The sequence below is a fragment of the Argiope bruennichi genome, chromosome 9 (assembly GCF_947563725.1).
Source record: "Argiope bruennichi chromosome 9, qqArgBrue1.1, whole genome shotgun sequence".
In the NCBI taxonomy this organism is placed as follows: Eukaryota; Metazoa; Arthropoda; class Arachnida; order Araneae; family Araneidae; genus Argiope; species Argiope bruennichi.
The window spans coordinates 32400364-32426111 of NC_079159.1; the positions used below are offsets into that span (position 1 = coordinate 32400364).

Below are 25748 nucleotides of genomic sequence, written 5' to 3' on the forward strand. Positions count from 1 at the left end.
ATAAACCTTGATTACTTTGAATGTAAAAGCAAATACTTTGTTATAATTTGCAGGTTCTTAGGAAATTCAACAATTCAGTTATTTGTGACCGAAAGCAGACTCAGATTTTATACACGAAATGGAGGCTCCAATTTTCCTTCTATGTTTGCTTATTGGAGGTATAAAATCTATTTCTTTATTATAAAATATTTTGAAGAAATAAAATGTTTTTTCATAAGGTACATTAAAATGAATTTTTAAATAATATTTTTAAATATATGATGCAATTACTTTTATCAGTAAATTATTTTTTTTTTACATAAAATGGAGATTCGATGTATTTTACTGCAAAATTAATGTTTTATCATATGTAATAAATTATATGCAACAAAGTTTGCATAGATAGAAAAATTGCTCTGAATTATAAAAATAACGAAACACCACCAATTTTAATTTTCCAAAACGACGAAAAAATGAAATTTCTTGCAACAAATAACGAATAGCTTTGATTTATTTTTATACTTAGTATGCATATGAGATCGTGTTTCATGAGCATTATGAAAGAAAAGAAAGATATTCGTTATTAGTTGCCAAAGATATAGCTATTTTCTTCCTTTTGCAGATTTTCAAAAATTGAAATAATTGCTATTAAGCGGTGGTATTCAAATTTTTTTTATATATTAAGACTATAATTCGGTTACCAGCTATTTTTAATTGAAATATTGATTAATCTGGCTGTTAAAGTGCCTTTATATAATGACAAAATTTATTTATACACTGAAAACTTTGAATTTATCTGCTACAATTTATTTCACACGCATTTTCAAAAAGTGTATAAAAATAAGTGTATAAATATAATACTACTTCCTAGTTAACATTCAAGGAATTTAAGTTTATATCTTAATTTTAATAATAGTAAAATCATTGGATTGAATAACTTGATTGAACGATTATAAATTATTTCTAGAGATAATGTATCAAATTTAGAGAGAAAAAATATACGGAAATTAAATTGCTTCTATAAAAAGGAATGTTAAGTCTTAGGATATTGCAAAAGTCATTTGTGCGTGATAATGTCGTAAAATACAGGTGAAAAGCACCTAAATCTTTCTCTAGTTTTAATAAATATTAATTCGCCTTTGAAACTCGAACAGCAAGTTTCTTCTTCATTTTTTTCTTTGAAGGGAAACATTTCATGAAAATGAGTGAAAAATTGTAAATTTGAATAAAAAGGCATGGAAATAAATATTTATATTTATTTTATAGATTTTGATTAATAATCACTTTTAAATTTCAAGATAAAAGTGGAAACTAAAACTTCATGCCGAAGAATTTTAATTTATGTAAAATCTTCCTAGGATTTAAAACATATTTCTTTATTTAGATAATTGCTATTTTTTAATCAGATTAAGCTGCTTCTATTTTCCTTCATCTTAGATTAATTTCTCTATAGTAAAATAATATTTTTGTTGTTAGTTCATTAATGTGCATTTAAAGATACTTTTTGCTTTTGTTTATTATACAATAGAAATATGATTAATTTTTATTCTAAAATTATATTTCACTTGCTTTCCAACACATTTAATATTTAAAAGCTAAAATTTAATAACTACAAAAAAATCTTTAAAAATTTAAAAAAATTATTCTAACTTTTATTTTTTTTATGCACTACTATCTCTAACCAAAGCATCTGCATGACTTTCATAAAAATACTCTCTATTATAATCAATGCCAATCTAAATTACAGTACATCTATAGTACCAGAACGTATCAATATATCAAATTTAATAATCAAAATATGAATATAATGTATTTAAAAGTAATTGATTGAACGGATTTTAATTTAAATATCTGATGCGTAACTATGTGGCTATATTACAACATACGCGAGTTAATATGTCATATAAAGAACATTTTGGATTTATGTTTTTCTCTGTTTATACATATCGGTCTGTCTACCTGTGAACATGATAGTTAAAAAAAAGAACCAGAAATAAAACCAGAAAAATTTATATCAAATTTTGATAGTAGTTTTCTATGGGAAGTTTGAATTTGCTACAATTCATGTAGCGAATAATTCAAGAACAAAGCAAATCATATACAAGGTGTTTTTAAACGTCGATTAGAAACTTAACCGATAGATCACACATACAGAAACATAGCAGCAAAAAATGATGAAAGTATTTTATCAGTAAAAAAGGAGATCGGAGACGCAAATAAATTATTTCTATGGGGAACATTTTATTATGAAATCAAAGGCTGAGATTATCTTTTGGTAAGATCACTTCTTCTGAAAGGAAGAGTTTCCAGTTCGGAGTTCAAATCTATTGAAGGAAAATGGTAGAAAACTTCCATGCAAGTTAAATCTTTTCTCGTTCTTTCAAAATATAAGTTTCGTGAGGGGTGTACCTAATTACATAATATTCTTATCTATCTCTATCCAAATTATGAAATCCATCTCAGTATATCATTAGCATTACTTTGAAACACAAAATAATTAAAATAACACTAAATTTTTCAATGAATTATATAAAATCAAGCAATACACAAGATAAAATGCAAAACGCAGTTTTGACAGAATAAAAATTTGGAATATGCCATGACCCAATTGTATGTATAAAAGCATTAAAGGCGTGTATCTTCCTAGATGGTAAAATAATTTGAGCTTTTACTTAAAATTCTGCAAAGGTTCTTTTTTGATACTCTATTCTACTTGACATGGGCCGCGGTGGCCTGGTGGTAAGGTCTCGGCTTCGGAACCGGAGGGTTTCAGGTTCGAGACCCGATTCCACCGAAGAACCGTCGTGTAAGGGAGTCTGTTGCACGTTAAATCCGTCATGACTAAACGTCCTCCCGCTGGTGTGGTGTGGAGAGGGGGTGCCAGCTCAGGTGTCGTCCTCGTCATCTGAGCATGGTTCAAAATTACGAGATCCGTCCTAAAATAGTCCTAGTGTTACTTCAAACAGGACGTTAATAAAACTAAGTTCTACTTGATATTATCATACCTACCAGCTGCATACAACCTGTAACAATATCACCCATGTAGTTGGATTATTGCACTGTTATAAATTATTATTCCATCATAAACTGTATTATGTTTTCTATTTGGTGTATCTATATTTTTAATTTCTTTAGCCAGGAAAATATATTTATAGTTAACCTCATCCTTTGTATCAACGATCCTATACCCTATGTCAAAATGACAAATTCAGTATTAGTTGAAATCATTTAACAGGTTGATAACAGGTCTCTGAAGAGAGAAGCAATCAATTAAGATTGAATTAACCATATATATGAAATATGAAATGGGATTTTTTTACATAATTATAGCTCATGAATATAATTAGGTTTGTGGTATAGAAGAGAAAGGAACTGACTCCCTTCGGTGGATACCATACTAATAAAAAAATCAATACTACCTCGTTATTTTTAATTTACAAGGTTTTAACTAGAATCGTGGGACGATGGACATCGAATAAAATGCTTCTCACAATGATTTGTTAGTTAAATTCAGTTCTGTAACCGGACAACTTTTCCTACCTGCCACCTAGCGGCCGCTCGATAAAACTTCAGTCTATGGCTCTGGAGTCATAGATTAAGCAAGATGTTTACCCCTGAGAATTGTACTTTTTCTTAAATGTTTGTATTAATTGTTTGTCGTATTATTGTTTTCCGTGTGTTATGTCCTTTAATGTTTCATTAAAAAGATTTAAATCATTTAAGCTTCTTTCCTTAACAGTTTTTTTTTTTCCCTAGCAGGAATAGTTTTTGGCGCCAAACGGTAACTAGCTTTGTTTATGGTTACAGTTCTAAATCAGTGGGAGTGATATATCAAACGTTTCTTGTATGCTCTCTAATAAAATTGTCATGCCAGAGAACACTTTGCATGGCATTGTCTTACAGTAATTACGAAATATTTTTTGCCCTGAATTTGGCATTTTTTTACTGAATATATCACGTGATCATTGGCGAGTTATTTGGCGATTAATCCCTGGTATGCCGTTAATTGTATCCGAAAATCAAATTTGTGCTTTAAACACGTTTTTGTCAACCAATAAATATTCGACACACAATTGCATTTGTAATCACAAAATCACATACAAAATTTCATATGTTTAAGTTTATGCGTTTTTAAATAATCGCGGTTACATGTTTCTGAACGTACAGACTGACAGACGATCAACCTTTTGTTGGATTTGGCTCAAAATGTGACAGGTGTTTACAGTATATATCTTAAATTTGCATACCGAATCTCTGTTATCTATCTTATCTATCTAACTCACTTCGTTTGGAAGTTATCATGTTAAATTATATTCGAGCATATTATATCAGAGGAAGAACTTCCTCTGAACAGATTTATTCATTTTATTGGTTAGAAACTAGCACACTATTACTAGCATGAAAAACTTTTAGGATTGTGCTTTCACTTTTAAAAAAATTATAGTTTAAACACCATTTGTTATTTTTTTTATTAATTTTTTTCAGTTTCCAACAGTTCTCGGACTCCCTATATTTTTGCGATTTTCCCCTACTAAACGTCGTTTGAGACCTCATATTGTATGGTGATTCTTTATCTTCTTGATGCTTACTATCATCCTTCTGAATTTATCGGTTGAATTCGGCAACACATATGATATTTTAATTATAATTTCAATTTAATTAATATCCAAAATTTTCTCTTAATTTAGCCCATAGTAACTTCATTCTAAAAATATTCTCTTATTTCGTGCTCCAGTTCCACTTTCGGTTTAATTAATCCCTCTGTAAAATAATAATGCGCCATCAGTACAACGTCTCAAATGAAAGTGATCCCTTAGGTGCCCTTGAAAAGATGTCAAAGGTCACCACGTGTATTGAATTGGCACGTAGCCAGAAATCCTATGTTATATATGACTAGTGATCATTTTGTTTCGTGCTTCTTTTCTTACTTCTGCTTTTGTGCCGCACTGCGCCTTCTTGTAAATAATCATGTTTGTCACCCGAGAGAGATAAAACGAAATTAAAACTACAAAGTCTCTTCCCTGCTTCGAACCTACATTCTGCTTCAACCAATATTATATATATATTGATAGTACTTTTAACGGTAGAGAAACAATCCTGGCATTTCCAGTTAAAATCAAATTCTACCATATATTGATACATTTGACATATATCGGTCTTTCCTACAAATTTTTATAAAAAGCATTTAAAAAAGGATTTCCAAACATCCATTATTGCCTTTTGGAATAGTCACATGAAGTTTCTAAATAAAAATAAAAACATGTATCTAAATAGCTATACAATACATTCTATTGTTAATTTCTTTCCAAACTTATGAAATAAAAGGAAAACTTGTGTTCAGGACAATTGTATTTATTACATTCGAATTACATCTTCGAAGCATACTATCCGTTTCATATTTTTCTCGCTCTCAGTTATGCAGTTATTTTGAGGTTGAAGGTTACGCCCATGTTGGCTCGTCGTTTATACTCTTGTGAAGGGCATGAAATCTGTATTTGGTATGCTACATCTAATTATGCCAAAAACTAGACATGCATGGCCAAACATATTCCGATAATGTTTTTATATATATTGTAAGAAAAAGTGGCTCATATTTTCCTCTATATAGACTCCCAACTTAAAAGTACGATGTCCTTTGCAAAATAGCCCTGGCATTGTATCTAATCCGGAAGTTTATTTAATTGAATAAAGACTAAAATAAAGAGTAGAGATAAGATAGTTTGTTTTTCTGTAAGCGGACTTCCTTAGCTGTAACTGTTATCGTTGCTAGTTTCCGTTAATTAAATGATTATCTTGCTTTTATTGAATTTTAAAGCAAATACTTTGTTACAACTTGCAGAGTTCTAGAGGAGGTTCAACAATTCATTCGGTTTTGATTGAAACTTTTACATACGAAATGAAGACTTTGATTTTCCTTTTAGGCTTGATGATTGGAGGTATAAAAAACTATTTCTTTACTATAAATAATTTTGAAGAAATAAAAGGTTTTCTCATGAGCTGCATTGAAATTAATTTTAAAATATGATTTTTAACTATTTTTATGCAGTTCCTTTAAATTTTTTGAAAAATTTTGTATATAAAATGGAGATTCGGTTTATTTCGCTGCAAAACTAATGCTTTTTTGTCATACATAATAAATTACTAGCAACAAAATCATTTGCTTAAATCAACTTTTCTTCATAAAAATAATATAGCAAAGCGCCATCCATCTCATTTTTTTTAAATTTTGCAATCGAAAGAATTTGCAAGAAAAAATAAATTTCTTGCTACAAATAATTTCTTCACATCTGGTATATACATGAGACCGTGAAAAAAAAGTTAGATATCCAAAATTAATTGCAAAAAATTTAGTTTTTCTTTTCCTTAAATATCTTTGAAAAAGAAATAGTTGGCTGCTAAAGTACGGTATGTAAATTTCTTTTTTAAATATTAGCAACCTTTAGATACTCACCGTTTTAGCCTAAATATCGTATTTTTAGGCTAATAAACTGTTTATTGCATTAGTTTAAATTTTTACCATGTTTTTCCTTGTTTCGTCTACAAAAATTATAGCGAGATCAAATTAAAAAAAGAATTGTATATATCACAAAATCAAATTGGATGCGAGTATATTACATAGGAATCCATGTCCAAAAAATAATTTGTATTTGAGTTTTAACTGCACAAAAAACACCCGAGTAAATGGTTTGAAGATACAATGAAATTATTCTGAATTCCATTAACAAGAAAACGCTATTAGAAATAATGCATCAAATTTCGTTGTAAAAAACTAGAGCATAATTGAAAGAATGAAATTAGTACCAATAAAAACATAATCGTTTTAGATTTAAAATGGTATACGTTTTTCATTATTACGTACGTTTTCCGGAAAATATAGCTGAAAAACAAAAAGAAACATATTTAATTTACTTAATTTGGATTTTGAGCTAAATATGGTTCAAATTGCAATTGTTTTGAAACGCCATATTTCAACAAGATCAGACAATAATTAAAAATTTCCATAAAAGACATACAAAAAAAATATCCATCATTGTATAATTTTTCTAAATTAACAATTATGAAATTTGTAACCAAATTAAAAACAAATAATTTCATGTTAAATGATTTCAAGTGATACAAAATATTTATGGAATTTAAATTTGTATTTTTTCATTATTTAGATCAATTTATTTCTTTAAATATACTTCTTGATCATATATTGGTAATTCTACTACCATTATTATTAAAATAATATTACTAATGTTAGTTAATTCATAAATGTGTACTTAAAAGTATCTTTATTGATTTTTTTAAAGAAATATATATTTTAATTTTCTTGTGTAAGAAATATATTTCAGTTTTTTAATATTCTTGTGACATTTATGAGTATTTAAGAATAAACGTTCTGTATACGTCTTGACGAACATTCGAAACATGCGTGATTCTATTGTTGGATGTTCCTCATATTTTTTGAAAGTTTGCACATTATTTATTAAAATGTAAATAACACGTTTCAAAAACTGAATTAAATATTAGTTTTAATAAATTAAATCCTTATTTTCCCCCATCTATTTCATAAAAATATTGCCTGTGCTATTCGATTTTAGGATAAATTATTCTTTTATGCTGGTCGTTGTTTCTAATCGTGTTCCAATAACTCATTACTATATCATAAGAGATAACCATTACTTATGATTAGTAAAATATTCTAAATGATAGAAGGAATTATAATTTTTATCAATCAATAAATATTTTTTTGAAAAAAATCACATTTTTAAAAATTTTTAGAGTCTTTTATCTCTATTAATCACAGATTATTATAATTTTATATAATTTTAGGTATCTTATAATTTTAAAGACAATCTTACATCTTACAATCTTTTTATCTTACAATTTAAAATATTGGGAATTAAAATTAAGATACAAAATTCTAATATTGAATTTTACTATTTCAAACCAATGGAAAGTCTTCTCAAAGGAACGTATCGATAGGAAATGGGAGAAAAACTGTAAATTTGCGTAAAAAGAGATACAAACAAGCATTAAACTTTCAACCTACCGATTCTTTGCATACTAATATTTTAACTAATATATTTTCCTAATATATTTCGATGCTTTTAAAGAAGTAAAATTGTGGCATGCTTATAAACTTTTTTCGATTTATTTTTTTCTTTTTGCATAAAATAGTTAAGAAGCGCCTTGGTACAAAAGGCACATAAAATTAATAAGAAATATATATACGCCAAAATAATGAAATCAAACTTTGCATAAATGTATGTACATTATGATGAGTTTATTAAACCAAAGATTTTGCAGCCTTTATATCACAAAAAATGTGAGATTGAGGATTTAGTATGGTGTGGTTATTGAAAGTAAGCATATGTACTAAAAATTGTAAATAAAAAAAAAGTCTAAATCGACCTTGTTTCATCATTTAATTTTTCAAACATCTAAAAATATACTCATCATAACTTCAATGCATTCTTTATAAAATAAGAAAAAAACTGTTATTAAATTTTCCAAATTATATTTTTTGCGGGTAATTAATTTAAAAGATTAAAATTCTGTATAGTTTTTCTTATGAAAAATAGAAAAAGAAAGCATTGTAATCAGCGAACTATGCTTTGAAGAGTTTCCACATTTTGAAACCTTCTAAAATAGAAAATTTCTTTTAGAAATCATATCTGCCTTGCACTCTGTATATTACGCAATCATTCAAAACACAAAAGAAATATCATTCCAAATTTAAGTTTTGTTTTGCTTATTTCTCGCCAAATGTGATAACTTCGTAGCAATTCTTAATTCATTTGTTATCATTTTTTATAATCTTCTAACAGAAAAATACTTCTGATGAGTTTTGAATTGCTGACATGTTATTGTGTTTCTTGATAAAATGTTCTAAATTCTTACCACAAACTGTAATAAATATTAGACAAAGATAGATGAGTAAAAATTGATATGGTATCTTTAGAAAAAACTAACCGAATACTGTAATAAATATTAGAAAAGATAGATGAGTGAAATTCGATACGGTATCTTTAGAAAAAACTAACCTAATACTGTAATAAATATTAGACAGAATCCACATTTGTATATTTTGCCTGTCTATCAGTCTAATATATAAATAATGTATTTCAAAGTCGCAACAATCAAGATAGTGATTTTTGATTTTTCAAATCAAAATTTTAGGTTTTTTTTACCAAGTCGCTCGAAGCGCCGGTTATATGTTTATCTATCGATGCATTAGTATTTTAAGGTGTTAACAGAAGATTTCAGCAGATTTTGTTAATGAATAATAATGTCTTAGCATCAAAACTGTATATCTCTGTTTATTTTCGAATGTAAACCGTCGATTTGAGGACTCGGAAACTTTACGAGCAAGATAAATATAACTTTATACATGGCATTGACACCAAAATAGTCGAACTTCAGCTATTTAAACTTTAACTACATAATTTTGCACTTCATTTACTATCGAGCAGAATACTAAATTATACTATTTAATATACTACGAAGAACCGATCGAGAAGCGGGATATTACGTAAATGAACATAAATGGTAATAGAACCCTTCCCTCTGTATTTATTATTATTCGTTCAAATTTTCTTGATTCGAATTTTTATATTTTTTGCAATAAGGTGATATTGTATTATTTAAAAAACCAGTGTCCTTAGATATTTTATTACATTTCTTCAATCTTCCTTTTTTGTCAAACAATTGCATAACATACGTAATAAACATTACGTAAATAAACATAAATGGTAATAGAACCCTTCCCTCTGTGTTTATTATTATTCGTTCAAATTTTCTTGATTCGAATTTTTAAATTTTTTGCAATAAGGTGATATTGTATTATTTAAAAAACCAGTGTCCTTAGATATTTTATTACATTTCTTCAATCTTCCTTTTTTGTCAAACAATTGCATAACATACGTAATAAACATTACGTAAATAAACATAAATGGTAATAGAACCCTTCCCTCTGTGTTTATTATTATTCGTTCAAATTTTCTTGATTAGAATTTTTATATTTTTTGCAATAAGGTGATATTGTATTATTTAAAAAACCAGTGTCCTTAGATATTTTATTACATTTCTTCAATCTTCCTTTTTTGTCAAACAATTGCATAACATACGTAATAAACATTACGTAAATAAACATAAATGGTAATAGAACCCTTCCCTCTGTGTTTATTATTATTCGTTCAAATTTTCTTGATTCGAATTTTTATATTTTTTGCAATAAGGTGATATTGTATTATTTAAAAAACCAGTGTCCTTAGATATTTTATTACATTTCTTCAATCTTCCTTTTTTGTCAAACAATTGCATAACATACGTAATAAACATTACGTAAATAAACATAAATGGTAATAGAACCCTTCCCTCTGTGTTTATTATTATTCGTTCAAATTTTCTTGATTCGAATTTTTATATTTTTTGCAATAAGGTGATATTGTATTATTTAAAAAACCAGTGTCCTTAGATATTTTATTACATTTCTTCAATCTTCCTTTTTTGTCAAACAATTGCATAACATACGTAATAAACATTACGTAAATAAACATAAATGGTAATAGAACCCTTCCCTCTGTATTTATTATTATTCGTTCAAATTTTCTTGATTCGAATTTTTATATTTTTTGCAATAAGGTGATATTGTATTATTTAAAAAACCAGTGTCCTTAGATATTTTATTACATTTCTTCAATCTTCCTTTTTTGTCAAACAATTGCATAACATACGTAATAAAAATTACGTAAATAAACATAAATGGTAATAGAACCCTTCCCTCTGTGTTTATTATTATTCGTTCAAATTTTCTTGATTAGAATTTTTATATTTTTTGCAATAAGGTGATATTGTATTATTTAAAAAACCAGTGTCCTTAGATATTTTATTACATTTCTTCAATCTTCCTTTTTTGTCAAACAATTGCATAACATACGTAATAAACATTACGTAAATAAACATAAATGGTAATAGAACCCTTCCCTCTGTGTTTATTATTATTCGTTCAAATTTTCTTGATTCGAATTTTTATATTTTTTGCAATAAGGTGATATTGTATTATTTAAAAAACCAGTGTCCTTAGATATTTTATTACATTTCTTCAATCTTCCTTTTTTGTCAAACAATTGCATAACATACGTAATAAACATTACGTAAATAAACATAAATGGTAATAGAACCCTTCCCTCTGTGTTTATTATTATTCGTTCAAATTTTCTTGATTAGAATTTTTATATTTTTTGCAATAAGGTGATATTGTATTATTTAAAAAACCAGTGTCCTTAGATATTTTATTACATTTCTTCAATATTCCTTTTTTGTCAAACAATTGCATAACATACGTAATAAACATTACGTAAATAAACATAAATGGTAATAGAACCCTTCCCTCTGTATTTATTATTATTCGTTCAAATTTTCTTGATTCGAATTTTTATATTTTTTGCAATAAGGTGATATTGTATTATTTAAAAAACCAGTGTCCTTAGATATTTTATTACATTTCTTCAATCTTCCTTTTTTGTCAAACAATTGCATAACATACGTAATAAACATTACGTAAATAAACATAAATGGTAATAGAACCCTTCCCTCTGTGTTTATTATTATTCGTTCAAATTTTCTTGATTCGAATTTTTATATTTTTTGCAATAAGGTGATATTGTATTATTTAAAAAAGCAGTGTCCTTAGATATTTTATTACATTTCTTCAATCTTCCTTTTTTGTCAAACAATTGCATAACATACGTAATAAACATTACGTAAATAAACATAAATGGTAATAGAACCCTTCCCTCTGTGTTTATTATTATTCGTTCAAATTTTCTTGATTCGAATTTTTATATTTTTTGCAATAAGGTGATATTGTATTATTTAAAAAACCAGTGTCCTTAGATATTTTATTACATTTCTTCAATCTTCCTTTTTTGTCAAACAATTGCATAACATACGTAATAAACATTACGTAAATAAACATAAATGGTAATAGAACCCTTCCCTCTGTGTTTATTATTATTCGTTCAAATTTTCTTGATTCGAATTTTTATATTTTTTGCAATAAGGTGATATTGTATTATTTAAAAAACCAGTGTCCTTAGATATTTTATTACATTTCTTCAATCTTCCTTTTTTGTCAAACAATTGCATAACATACGTAATAAACATTACGTAAATAAACATAAATGGTAATAGAACCCTTCCCTCTGTGTTTATTATTATTCGTTCAAATTTTCTTGATTCGAATTTTTATATTTTTTGCAATAAGGTGATATTGTATTATTTAAAAAACCAGTGTCCTTAGATATTTTATTACATTTCTTCAATCTTCCTTTTTTGTCAAACAATTGCATAACATACGTAATAAACATTACGTAAATAAACATAAATGGTAATAGAACCCTTCCCTCTGTATTTATTATTATTCGTTCAAATTTTCTTGATTCGAATTTTTATATTTTTTGCAATAAGGTGATATTGTATTATTTAAAAAACCAGTGTCCTTAGATATTTTATTACATTTCTTCAATCTTCCTTTTTTGTCAAACAATTGCATAACATACGTAATAAACATTACGTAAATAAACATAAATGGTAATAGAACCCTTCCCTCTGTGTTTATTATTATTCGTTCAAATTTTCTTGATTCGAATTTTTATATTTTTTGCAATAAGGTGATATTGTATTATTTAAAAAACCAGTGTCCTTAGATATTTTATTACATTTCTTCAATCTTCCTTTTTTGTCAAACAATTGCATAACATACGTAATAAACATTACGTAAATAAACATAAATGGTAATAGAACCCTTCCCTCTGTATTTATTATTATTCGTTCAAATTTTCTTGATTCGAATTTTTATATTTTTTGCAATAAGGTGATATTGTATTATTTAAAAAACCAGTGTCCTTAGATATTTTATTACATTTCTTCAATCTTCCTTTTTTGTCAAACAATTGCATAACATACGTAATAAACATTACGTAAATAAACATAAATGGTAATAGAACCCTTCCCTCTGTGTTTATTATTATTCGTTCAAATTTTCTTGATTAGAATTTTTATATTTTTTGCAATAAGGTGATATTGTATTATTTAAAAAACCAGTGTCCTTAGATATTTTATTACATTTCTTCAATGTTCCTTTTTTGTCATACAATTGCATAACACGTAATAAACATTACGTAAATAAACATAAATGGTAATAGAACCCTTCCCTCTGTGTTTATTATTATTCGTTCAAATTTTCTTGATTAGAATTTTTATATTTTTTGCAATAAGTTGTTATTGTATTATTTAAAAAAAAACCAGTGTCCTTAGATATTTAATTACATTTCCCCAATCTTCCTTTTTTTCCAAACAATTGTATAACATAATATTACATACACGAATCTTTAATATGGTTTCACTGCGCAATTGGTAAGAGTGTTTTACAGATATTATAATGGAAAGTAAACCAATTATCATGGGTCTTGGTAAACATTCTGCGATTTTGTGTCTAATCCAGTGGCAAAAATGAAGGTTCTGAAATGTGCACGAATTTTGGTGATATTTCAATTAGAAGAAAGATATAATTTCTTTCTAGAGAATTCTATAACCTAACAAGGAAGGTATATAAACGGATGCACGCACAAAAAAATAGTAATATAGTGAATTCTTTCTTTGGAATTTTGTCTCCAGCGAGTTCTGCCTTCTACAGGCTTTGTATACGCTTCAGCTGTGTTATGCTATCTGAATTTTCTAGTTGTTAGGCTAAATAAAGTAGCATTATCCGCTAGCCAACGTTACCACCGTATTCCCGAAGAATACATTTCCCGAAACAGTATATATTTATGACAATGTTGAAAGAGCGCACATGCGATTTGTTCAGATGCTAAGACATGTGTTCTGTAAGTATTTTCATCGAGAATGACCAATAGTAATAATTTATAAATACTTATTGTTCGGTTTTTTTTTCCTTTTAGGTTCTTTCGCTTTTTTTTGTGATGATATAGACTGTGACGGTACGTCACTGAATGAACTGGCTCTGTTGAATTACAGACCGAATGCAACCGAGCTGATACGTTTATGCCCGTAAGTTGCATTCTTTTAAAATATCATAAAGAAACGATCACCTTTAGTCGAAATATTCAATAGATTTTCGAAAGCAATATAATAAATAGAAATAATCACTGTTATATGATGTAGTTACTTCAAACGATAAATTCCCAATGTAGCAATTACAAAATTTAGATTGCAAAGCAATAAAACGAAAATTGAATATTTTTAACCCTTTCTAGGGCCTTCAGAAGTGTGCTTCCCACTAAATTTATCAATATTTGTATGAATTTATGTAGGTTGGCATCAGTTCTGACAAAATTTTTTAGAAAGACAGAAACTTAGAGGCCTCAGTCCTTTATCTTACACAACATGATGTGTCTTGATTTGTTACTTAATTATTAATTAACCTAATTAATTAAATCAAATTAAATTTATCTAATGAGCCAAATTAATTTCTTTTCTTATTCTAATTTCAAGCCTAAAAATATTTTAACATAATATGACTAGAAAAAAATGGCCCTTTAAAAGGTTAAACAGCCTCTCTCCAGGCCAGAAACGAGGGTTATGGCCTTATTATGTTTAATTGCTGATATACCTTCCCAGAGTTTGTTAAATAGACCACACCACATGCAACCAATGACTATAACTAACAGGGAATTAACTATAACAACACATATATAAAGATACAAAAATCATATAAAGACAGACAAAAATCATATAAAGACATATCATATTTCAGACAGAGGTTTAATGATGAACTATTAGTACACATTATGGACAAATAATTATGAATTAGTTTTAAATTTAAGAATTTTATAACTGTTCAATTTTAGCAAATTTGCGTCAATTAATTAACAAATGCGAATATTTTACGTACTTAAGTGATTTTTTGAATTCTTTACATTAAAGTACTTGCAACAAATTGTTTGAAAATAAAATAAAGACAAATCACCACTATGCAATCATTGTGGGTTTTTACAGGTTAAAAATAGTAATGAAGTCTATATTTTCGAAAGATTATAACAGCGAATCCGTTAGATAAGAAACCTATACTATTTAGTTCTGAGTCCCCCTATGCATGCTTAGTATTAAAGTTAAAAAAGTAAAAGAATCATTTTAAACTAAATCAACAATTTCTCTACAACTTTGTAACTAATATTTTTAATGTATTGCTTTACCGTTTTTGAGGAAGAAAACACAAATCCGATTTATTTATCTATGCAGCACTGTAAGTAATCTTACCAGAAGTTATCCATTTTGAAATACGTACTAAAATGCTTTGCGATACACCCCTTAATCTAATCGACTGAATCGATTCCGCCCATTTTCATCTCCAAATTGATATTTTCTACTTTTTTAATGTAGCTAAACAAGCAGTATTATCTGCCATTATTGTGCAAGTATATTTTAAAATTTAACTATTTTTCCTGTTATAAGATTTCATTTACTTGACCAAATGAACTGCCAACTCCAATCGCCATATTAATAATATTGTCAGTCAAATATTTCGCTTGAGGAATCGTGCACTTTCTTATGATATTTTTTTAAAAATGGCAAAAACATTTGATACATTATTTAGAGATAGCAGCTGGGAAATTCCGCCGAGGTTTCTCCACGCTGACAAAACAACGGATGCCGTTTTGAAATCTCTCTCGGTAATGGACACTGGTTGATAGATAGGGACCATTGATGAGATATCTATATGCCATTAAAATCTTACGGAGCAAGAACTGGAGATATCGGTTCAGTGGTTTTGACAATTGTAGTGGCTCGTTTGTTTGGCCAAATATTGTAAATGTATAAATGATGGACAAAAAGTTGATCGGCACAAGATGAATAGTAAATAGCTTAATTTTTACTTTCTCGTATATATAGAATAGAGAAATTATAGTAATTGGAAAAAAGTTCGAACTGGAGAATTTGACGAACCTCTACGTTTCAGATCACCCTGAGCTCGAAAAACACGTTTTTAGGAAATATACTTCCGTTTGTGTTGCAAAGATAACATAAAACTAGAACTAGATGGTTGGAATTCAGTAAACTGTTTTTACACGAAATTTTGCAGATTTCTATAAAATTTTGAATAAATATGTAAGTGGAAATCCGTCTGTCCGGCTGTATGAATATTAGCTAATACGATAATTTCAAAACGGTGAGAGTTAGATAGATCAAATTTGGTGCACAAATTTAACATGTGTAATGTAGACACCTATCAGACTTTGAGCTAACTTCAACAACAGGTTGACTGTTTGTCGGTCTGTATTTTTAGAAATATGTAAATGCAATAATTCAAAAATGTAATAACTTAAATATATCAAATTTGGCATGCGATTTTCGAAAATCATAGCATACAAGTGCAATTTTGTATCAAATTTTTGTTTCAATCGTTTGAGAAAAACGCGTTTAAGGCACAATATTCGATTTTCGTATATTATTATCAGCATGCCAGGGATTAATCGCCAAATAACTGCCGATGCGACAAGATTCACCAAACATGCTAAATTCACGCCAAAATTTGGCATTTCTTAACTATTGTAACCATGTAAGACGTTCTTTGGCATGACATTATTAGAGAGTATGCGAGAAAGTTTTGGGGAGACTGCTCCTGCTGGTTTAATATTATATTCTGTGAAGACAGCTGAGTTGTCATCTGTATCATCTGACCAGTATTCATGGCTATGTATTCCATCTCTAGGTAGCTCTGTTATAAATTGAAAAAAGGGCAAATAAGTTTTAAATTTACATCCCAAGACGGTAGAAAAAGATTCATTGTGTTAGAAATCTGTAATTTTGTTACCCGGCACGAATAGTGTCATCGTGGGAAAAACCGTTAAAACCGTTGTAAGTTCTGTCCTGTGCATGCTGAGCGGTGCCGCGTCAGTGACTTCAGAGTTTGGCGACTGGCTTGGCGAGTATTTGGCTGCTTGGTGAGCATTTGGCGGCTTGGCGATGAATTTGGAAACTTTAGCGACTAAATGGATCATACTGGAAAGTTCGAGAAGTTTCACGATCCATCCAGTAGGAACCAAGATACATTCAGATACGCCCTGATTGGTCTGGAAGATTCTAGCCCCACCTCCCGGAACTATAAAAGACAGGCACTCTGAAGCTGCGGGAAGTCGTGTGTATCGTCAGAAGTCGTGTGTGAGAGTCGGAGTCGCCGACAAGTAAAAGGTTTGAGAAGATTAGACAGCAAGCAAGTTACTGAATTAGCGATTAAGTGCGCTGCGTAATTACAATTGATTAGCGGTATTTGTAGTAGAAAAATTTTGCAACAATTGTTTTGTGTTAGGAGACACTATAAAATGCACATATCTTCTCCAAGCAATTTTTAATGTCCTTAGATTTAGGACTATGAGTACAATATAAGGTAGAAGAGATTACAGTCAAACGAGAGTTTTCCAACGAGATGTGACATGTTTAGATTATAAAGCAACAAAAGTTAAGCTTTAGAAATTTACTTTATATTCCTAATTTCTGGAGCGTGCAATTTTCAAAAGGCAATAATTTCCATAAATTTAACTATCTCTCACCAGTAGCAATAATAAAGGAGCGATTAGAAATTGAATATTTTAACCTATTTGAGCTACATGACCTATTTACAAACTGACCTGAGATTTTTATTCCATTTGCTAGATCAAACTAAATCGAATTTACTCTAGTTATTTTGATCATAAAATAAAACTGACAGAACGTTTAAAAACTAACATAAAAACAGTACAGTAGTTTACAATTGAAACAATTTGAACGAAAAACTGGAAATGTTGCGAAAGGGGTAGCATAAAACCGATATTCTTTGTTTAACGTACAATGACGAATTGTGTGAATTGAAAGTATTTCCGTTTCTTGGCGAAATTTTCTGCGCCAATTTTGACCATACTCATGCCAATTTGATGTCGGATTTCGTGATATATTTGACGACTTGGTGTCGTGAAACTTCATTTTTCAAGAAAATTCGTGAATCCTCCGGAAGTATATAAAAATCTTGTTGCACTCCCAGAAAGAGAAGTGCTGTTGTGTTTTAATGAGTAAATTGGTGTTTTTAACAAGTAAGAAAATGTTAAATTTGTTCGAGAACCTGATATACCTTTCCATGGGTTGTTTTTGTGCTCTTTGGATAATCAAATGTATTGATGTTTTTGCTTTATTAACTGTAAATAACTACTATAAAAAACCTTGTTTGTTAAGTCTTAAATAAAATCCAATAACTCTACGTTCAAACCACACACACATATTATATATATAATGATATTTTAAACTCTTAATTTAATCAAATTAATTTCCAAAACTTTATTTTAATTTAGCCCATAGTAACTTCATTCTAAAAATATTCTCTTATTTTGTGATCCAATTCCACTTTCGGTTTAATTAATCTCTTTGTAAAAATAATACGCCATCAGTACTACGTATCAAATGAAAGTGATATCTTCTGTGCCCTTGAAAAGGTATAAAAGCTCAAACGTATATTGAATTGGCGCGTGGTCAGAAATCCTATGTTATATAAGACGAGTGATCATTTGTTCGGCCCTTTTTGCCCTTTTTCTTCGGTTTTTGTGCCGAGCTGCGCCTTCTTGTAAAAAACCATGCCTGCCACTCGGAATAGAATAAAAGGAAATTAAAAATACAAAGTCTCTTCACTGCTTCAAACCTGCATTCTGCTTCAACCAAAATAATGTTACATATGTGTGTGTGTGTGTGTGTGTGTGTGTGTGTGTGTGTGTGTGTGTGTGTGTGTGTGTGTGTGTGTGTGTGTGTGTGTGTGTGTGTGTGTGTGTGTGTGTGTGCATTCTTTTTCAAAAGATTGTTATACCACTAGAAATGAACGACTTTTCCTCCTTTTTTAGACCAACATTGGAATACTTCAGATGTTATTTCAAAGGTGTCAACGATTGCCTTGGAATCGATGTTGAACAATTAGTAGCAACAGGTGATGAATTTTCGAAAGCCATTGCAACACCTATCTTGAATGGGAGAAATCTTGCAGTTGAAATGTGCGATGAGCATTCAACTTTGCGTAGAGGTAAGTTACCAATTTTATATATTTCAAGATCTATGGCATTAACATTCAACTGTAAACATAACAGAAAATGTAACGTTAACCCCACAGTGCATCGTGTACTTATTTGGCTACACGTTTTTATTTCCATTTATAAGCTTCACATAACTATTCCAAAGTTTAGTTTAGTTTAGTTTAATTTAGTTATATTAACGTCCCGTTTAAAGCAACACTAGGGCTATTTTGGGACGGACCTCGTCATTTTGAACCGCGGTCAGATGACGAGGACGACACCTGAGCTGCACCCCCCTCTCCACACCATACCACACCACACCAGCGGGAATAACTATTCTAAAAGGCAACAATAAGTGTTTGGAAATCCTTTTTTTTTCAATTCTTTTTGACCGAAGTATAATAATAATTGTACTAGAGTTAGATTTAAATTGGAAGCTTGGGAAAATATCAAGATAGCTGTTGTATGAATAGTTCTATCCTTAAAAATATTATTAAAATATTTTTGCATTGCAAAAAATATCTTGGTGAAAAAGGAACTGTTATTTTTATTGCAGAACTATTGTAATATGTTAGTGTCACTGAAATATTTTTAACTAATAATGTAGCCATTTATGCATTTTTTTTTAAATTCACGAAAAAAATGATTAATTTTTTATTAATTGTCCTATATTGCATGCAACTATTCATAACGTGTTTTTTTTTTTCGTAAAAAAGAATAGAAAATTATGCATTCCAGGATTAGTGATGATGCAGGGGAGTTTATATCTGTTACATTAAGCAAACAACAAACAGGAAGTATAAAATTTACAATTCGAGGTAAATGCTAAGAAATTGTATACACATCACATAAAGGGCGATTTCAAAGCTTTTGACAAAAATACAATGATAACTAGAAAGAATCAAGCAGAGTTTGTAATGGAGTATGTTTTAATGACCTAGGCAGAATAGAAGTGGTCGATCTATTATATTAGAACAATTCCATGCACAAGTGAAACTAATAACTATTTTACCAGCTAAGAAATAGTATGCACAATACATAAAAGATAATTCTAAAATTCTTGACAGAAATGCAAAGATAGCGAGAAAGAATCAAAGTAAGCAGATTTAGTAATGGAGTATGCTTTAAAGACTTATGCAGAAAAGGAATGGCCGACCTATATTGTAAAGATTTCATGCCCTACTGAACTAATACCTATTTTATCAGCTATAAAAATAATTCAAGTAGAATCAAATCGTAATGCTTATCTAGAAATACAAACAAAGTTTTTAAAGTTTTATAGTGGCAACTTGAAAAAGCATGTTTATCTTATACCACAATTTAATTTTCGAATTCTAACTTATTTCCTAATAAAAAAGTTCTTCCATCCAAATTCATTCCTCGCTTTGATATCTGGATACGTAGTAAAACATCTTGCAATTTTCTGCTACATAAATAACGTTGAGAAGTAACATTGTGCTTCTTGTACTAAATGAATGCCAAGGAGTGAAAAAAAGTGCTTTTTTATGTCTCTGAATGAACATTATTTATCAAATTCTAAAAGGATTTCTTAACAACCATAACAAAAAACCTAACCATTTATTTCTACACAGAAGTACTTAAACACGTGTACCCCATGGCTTACTATAATTATTTTTCAACCAAGTACCGAAGCTACGTCATTTATAACATGGTTGCTATTATAAATTTTGCAGTCATCTAGATATTTTAACCAAAATGGACTAAATAGAATATTAATTCTACCTTGTCAGTATGATTGCCAGAAGTACTTAAACACTTGTGCCCCATGGCTTACTATAATTATTTTTCAACCAAGTACCGAAGCTACGTCATTTATAACATGGTTGCTATTATAAATTTTGCAGTCATCTAGATATTTTAACCAAAATGGACTAAATAGAATATTAATTCTACCTTGTCAGTATGATTGCCAGAAGTACTTAAACACGTGTACCCCATGGCTTACTATAATTATTTTTCAACCAAGTACCGAAGCTACGTCATTTATAACATGGTTGCTATTATAAATTTTGCAGTCATCTTGATATTTTAACCAAAATGAACTAAATAGGATATTAATTCTACCTTGTCAGTATGATTGCATTATGTATGACATTTCTTTTAGAAATTTACCTTTGATTCATGAGTAATTCACTCAGGAATGTGGCTCAGCAAATTGGAAAATTAACCATTTGCGGTTGCAATAATGCATTGGTGCTCGTTCCAAAACAGCCCACTATAACTTGCAACAAAGCCACACATAGTATTAGATTATAATAATCAGAAAAAGATGTATATCTTCAAATGAATTAATTTTCAATCTGAGGCAGTGCGAAAACTCTTTATCGGATTCTGTATTGAAATTTTTATCGCCACAATAACATGGGCGAGAACAGCTACCATACAACCCCTCCCGTAGGAGGCATTTCCAGTCATTGGTCGGACATAGGTATCTCACACCATTACTGTATTCACCAGGACCTTTCCTGTAAGAGGCATGTACTGTCTACGGTTGTAGGTAAGTTACCCGAAATCATTTCTATATTTCACCAGGACGACTAACATTCCAGAAGTTTCTCATCCACATGTCTGAGGTACCCCCATGAGAAGGGAGTTAGAAACGTTATTGTTGCAAATCCAATACAAGATATTTAATTACGTATTTTCATTTCTAGAATTCTAATCATAACAGCAGTTGACTCACCAAATGTCCCAATATATGCAAAACTTATAAAATATGTTTTTATAATACGAGGGTGCAAGTAGGGGTTGATGATATTCAGTTGATGTCTCATTTTTATCCAATATTGACATTCTGCCATTCCAGAAACTTAAAAAATGATATCGCAGCATCTCGAGTAATTATATAGAACGTTTATGAAGTCTTGAAAAATAAAGAATTTTAAAACACACCATCTGTAAGACTATCAAGTAATCAATCATCTATAAGAACTAAACCAAGAAGACCTTTGTTTGTGTTGTTAGTTTTCAATAAATCTCAACATGGTTCTTGAAGACAGCACATTTATTATACATAAAAAATGAAAAGAAAAGAACACAGATATTGACAATTATGCACACAGCATCATGTTAAGCAGTTCGCCGAAAGAATGCGCCGGAACGAAGCAGAAGCGTAATCACACAGATATTCCTACACGAGAAAAATAGTCCGCTCGCTACATCCCAACAGTTTAAAATGGAATGAAGGACCTCATTGTATTTATAAATTCATTGCACTAAATTCCTATACAGTTATTATTACTAATAAAACAATTTAAACAATAAAATGTTCACATTTTAATTTTTATAAATAATTTGTTTCTTTTTTCCATTTTACAGATTATCTTGCCAACTTGGATTGCTATAAGGGTTTAATCGCTGATGCTACTTCTACTTGTGGAGGAAAGGCCGATTCGGACGCTGAGGCATTTTTAAGAAAATATCATAATCTACCAGAAAACGAAAGAGTTGACTGGGGGGAACAAGCTTGTTTGTACGTATTTTTATACATTTTAGTTGTAATTTCATTCATAAAATTCAAGGCAATAATTATTTAGAGAAAAAAATTAACCAAAACTAATTCTGTGGAAAAATTTGTTTTTTTAAAAAAATGCTAGAGATGTCTTCGTTACAAGTAGTGAAATAAATTAAAAGAAATTTTTAATCAAATAAAAGACATTTTTATCAGTTCGCTAACGTTCAGTGAATTCTAACACCGTTTTATTATGACAGTAATCCATAATATTATTAAAAATGATATGATGATGATATTTTAGTAATTAATTATCATTATGATGGTATGATAATATCATTATGTCAATCATAATAGTAATTAATTATCATTATGATGGTATGATAATATCATTATGTCAATCATAATAGTATTATCAAACCATCATTTAATCATTACGATTAATGATGACATTTTAGAAGTATTTTATAATTGCTTTCAAGTTTCATTCATTATTTTTTCCATGTTTAATGTATAAATATTAAATAATTTTAAGTTATGAGCAATTTTTTAAAGTTTTTAAGATAATAAAATAGATAGCATTTATATAACTTATGTTTAAACTAAAATCTTTAATTATTTTTTCTCATTAAAAAAAAATAAATGTCTATTTTAATATGATACTCACAGCTTTTAAATTTAAGAGAAGTATTTAGTTTTATATCAAACATAATAAATTCATGGTAAAAATAGAACGGCCCTTATTGAATTTTCCTTGAAAAATGATTCACCATCGAAGTAAATCTTTTTTTTTTTTTTACCCCCAATCAAAAAGTAGTATTAATGCCTCCATGATGTATGCCAATTGTTAATTCCATTGGAATTATTCTATGTGTCCACTTAACAAATGTATTTCACGAAACGCCAATTTAATTTTAAAACTTATTGACTTCCTTGCATGAGTGCTAAGAGAAAGAAATGACAACCTAGTGTAGTTGCCACTGTCATGCAATAGTGTTGCAATGCAATTTGAGCTCCAAAACTGAGCTTCAGTTATTACGGGATATTGCTTCTATTCAGAAATAAATGGAACTTTCAACGTAGAGATTTAATGCATCAATACATCAACTTACTATACTGATGCTGTGTAGTATTAACCGGTAGATTGTGTCTGCTGTTTTCTGAAGAAGGTAAGATAATTTTTTTCACTTTTTGATGAGCGATAGAATGAAAGATTAAAGTGAAAAATCTAGCAATTATTTTACGTTTTGCAAATTAAAAACTTGAAGGTTTTTAAAAGGTTACATAATAACGGCATAATGGCTAGATGTTTTATTTAATGTTGAAGCAAATATCGTTTGTAAAATTTATTGAAAAAAAATCGTTTTCTAATCTTAATGCTACCGATAATATCGATGTTCCAAGTAGAGCGGAAAATTCGCTTAGGACTATTCAACACTAGGGGTTTTTTTTTAAAAATTCTAAAGGACAATATTCACAACAAGTTGATTACAAGCTTTGGTTTATGTAAAGTATGGTTTATGTAAAGTAAAGTTTCTATGTAAATATTCAATAGAGTTTATTTCGTATAATTTTTAAAATTTCCGCATAATTCGCATAATTTTAATTATTTTTTTTCAGAGAACTTCTAAACGATATTGGTTTGCGTTAATGTGTTAAAAAACAGCTCACTGCGGAAAAATTATCACCTTATCTCGGATCATTCAGCAAAAAGTTAAAAAAAATTCCTTTACGGATTGTTGCCAAGAATGTGGGTCAAAAGAACGTCATAAATGGATATAACATTCTTACCGTAACCTTGGAGACTTTCTGCTTGTTACCAAAATATAAAATTACCTTGATAAATCAAAATTCAAATAACAGAAGAGGGAAATTAAAACTCTTTGTGAACAATACATGTTGTACCAAAAAAGAAGGCATTCCAGTAGAGAAAATCACTTAAAGAGCAGACGATATTTTGAAGTAGAAAATCATATTAGAAACTGCTAAGAATTATTAACTTAATTTTAAAATTAGGTTTCTCTATGGACAAACTATGTATAGTTAAAAGTAATTACAACACTTATTTAACACATTTTTTTTCCAATTAAAATTGTTTTTGACTTCTTTTATTATTTTAATACCTAAAATAACGAGCTTCGCTTGGCAGTTTTTTTTTTTTTTTTTTGTAAGAAATATTTAGATACGAATCATTACATATGAATATTTTTTCAATCTCACCTACATATGAACTTGTCATATAAATAAAAATATCATGAATGCACTTTAGTTAACTTGTCATACGAAACAATATGCTATATTACATCAATCATTTTACAGTTTATCATATTTGTGAACTTTCAGTCAGTTTTAGAGTGATGAAATCGGGTCCGAGATGACCCTATATGACATTTTCAGCATGAGTGTAGATAGAAAACGGTTTTAATAATTAGTAATAAAAAATGCTTTGAGTATGTGTGTGTTTAAAATCGCGGTTTTTCAGGAAAGACACCTATATTGATAAACTTAAAAAGTAAAAATATTAAATATAGATAAATAAGCAAAAAACGTGACTCGAACCGAGGCTCCTCAACACACGTGCCATTCTTGTTGCTCTGATTACTATGCTGCAATGTCCACATTTTAAAGGGGAAGTTGAACATAATTATTCTAATAGTTAGTTATAAAAAATTGTATAGGTTTGTGTGCAAAATCGCGTTTTTTAGACAAGACACCTATGTAGAGAAACTTAAAAGGCAAGTCTGTATCTAAATATAAAATTTAATTCAAATCATTAGAGTCGTTTTACACGAAATAAATTTATATATGCATACAAGAATTGCTCGTTTAAAGTTATAAGATTTCACATAAAAATAGTGACTAATTATTTTTTTTCTAATAAACTTACAGGTCAATATTACATGGATTGGCTTGCATTGCGGAAAAAGTTGAAAATTCTTGCGGAGAAACGGCAAGAAAAACATTTCTGATTATTGTCGAAAAAGTCAAGTTTTCCATTGTCTCAGAATGTAATGTAGAAGATACCCGGAGTTTTAAGCGATCCTTTTTAGAGTTTTTGAAATTGGAAGGCAAAAGGGCTGAGCTTTACGAGTTTGTATTTGAAAGATTCTCAAGACGCTAAGGCAATCATTCTTCACACTTATCAAAGAGAAAATGTGCTGAAAGGGATTAAAAATAATTTTGAAATACTTCAATAATGCTTGACTTTTTTTTTTTTTTTTTGTAATTTTCTTTCGTAATAAAGTGAATTTATTTCTGTT

At 29.0% G+C, this 25748-nt stretch overlaps 1 protein-coding gene across 2 annotated transcripts; it reads left to right on the plus strand.

Moving 5' to 3' along the window:
• Positions 1-17: 17 nt before the first annotated feature.
• On the plus strand, positions 18-25748 carry LOC129985289 (uncharacterized). Of its 2 annotated transcripts, none has more exons than XM_056095265.1 (5): positions 18-158; positions 13932-14040; positions 18852-19027; positions 22356-22509; positions 25378-25748. In XM_056095265.1, the coding sequence occupies exons 1-5, from the start codon at positions 119-121 to the stop codon at positions 25607-25609; spliced, it is 711 nt and encodes a 236-aa protein (XP_055951240.1). In that variant the 5' UTR covers positions 18-118; the 3' UTR covers positions 25610-25748. The 2 variants fall into 2 exon arrangements, with proteins under 2 accessions (XP_055951240.1, XP_055951239.1); XM_056095264.1 differs by lacking the exon at positions 18-158 and adding an exon at positions 5764-5915.

What these genes read in the sequence shown, in the direction of transcription:
- LOC129985289 (XM_056095265.1), top strand. Translation starts at nt 119, where the DNA reads ATGGAGGCTCCAATTTTCCTTCTATGTTTGCTTATTGGAG. An exon ending in TCTATGTTTGCTTATTGGAG is followed by an intron (nt 159 to 13,931) that starts GTATAAAATCTA and finishes TTTTCCTTTTAG; the next exon opens with GTTCTTTCGCTTTTTTTTGT. An exon ending in TGGGGGGAACAAGCTTGTTT is followed by an intron (nt 22,510 to 25,377) that starts GTACGTATTTTT and finishes ATAAACTTACAG; the next exon opens with GTCAATATTACATGGATTGG.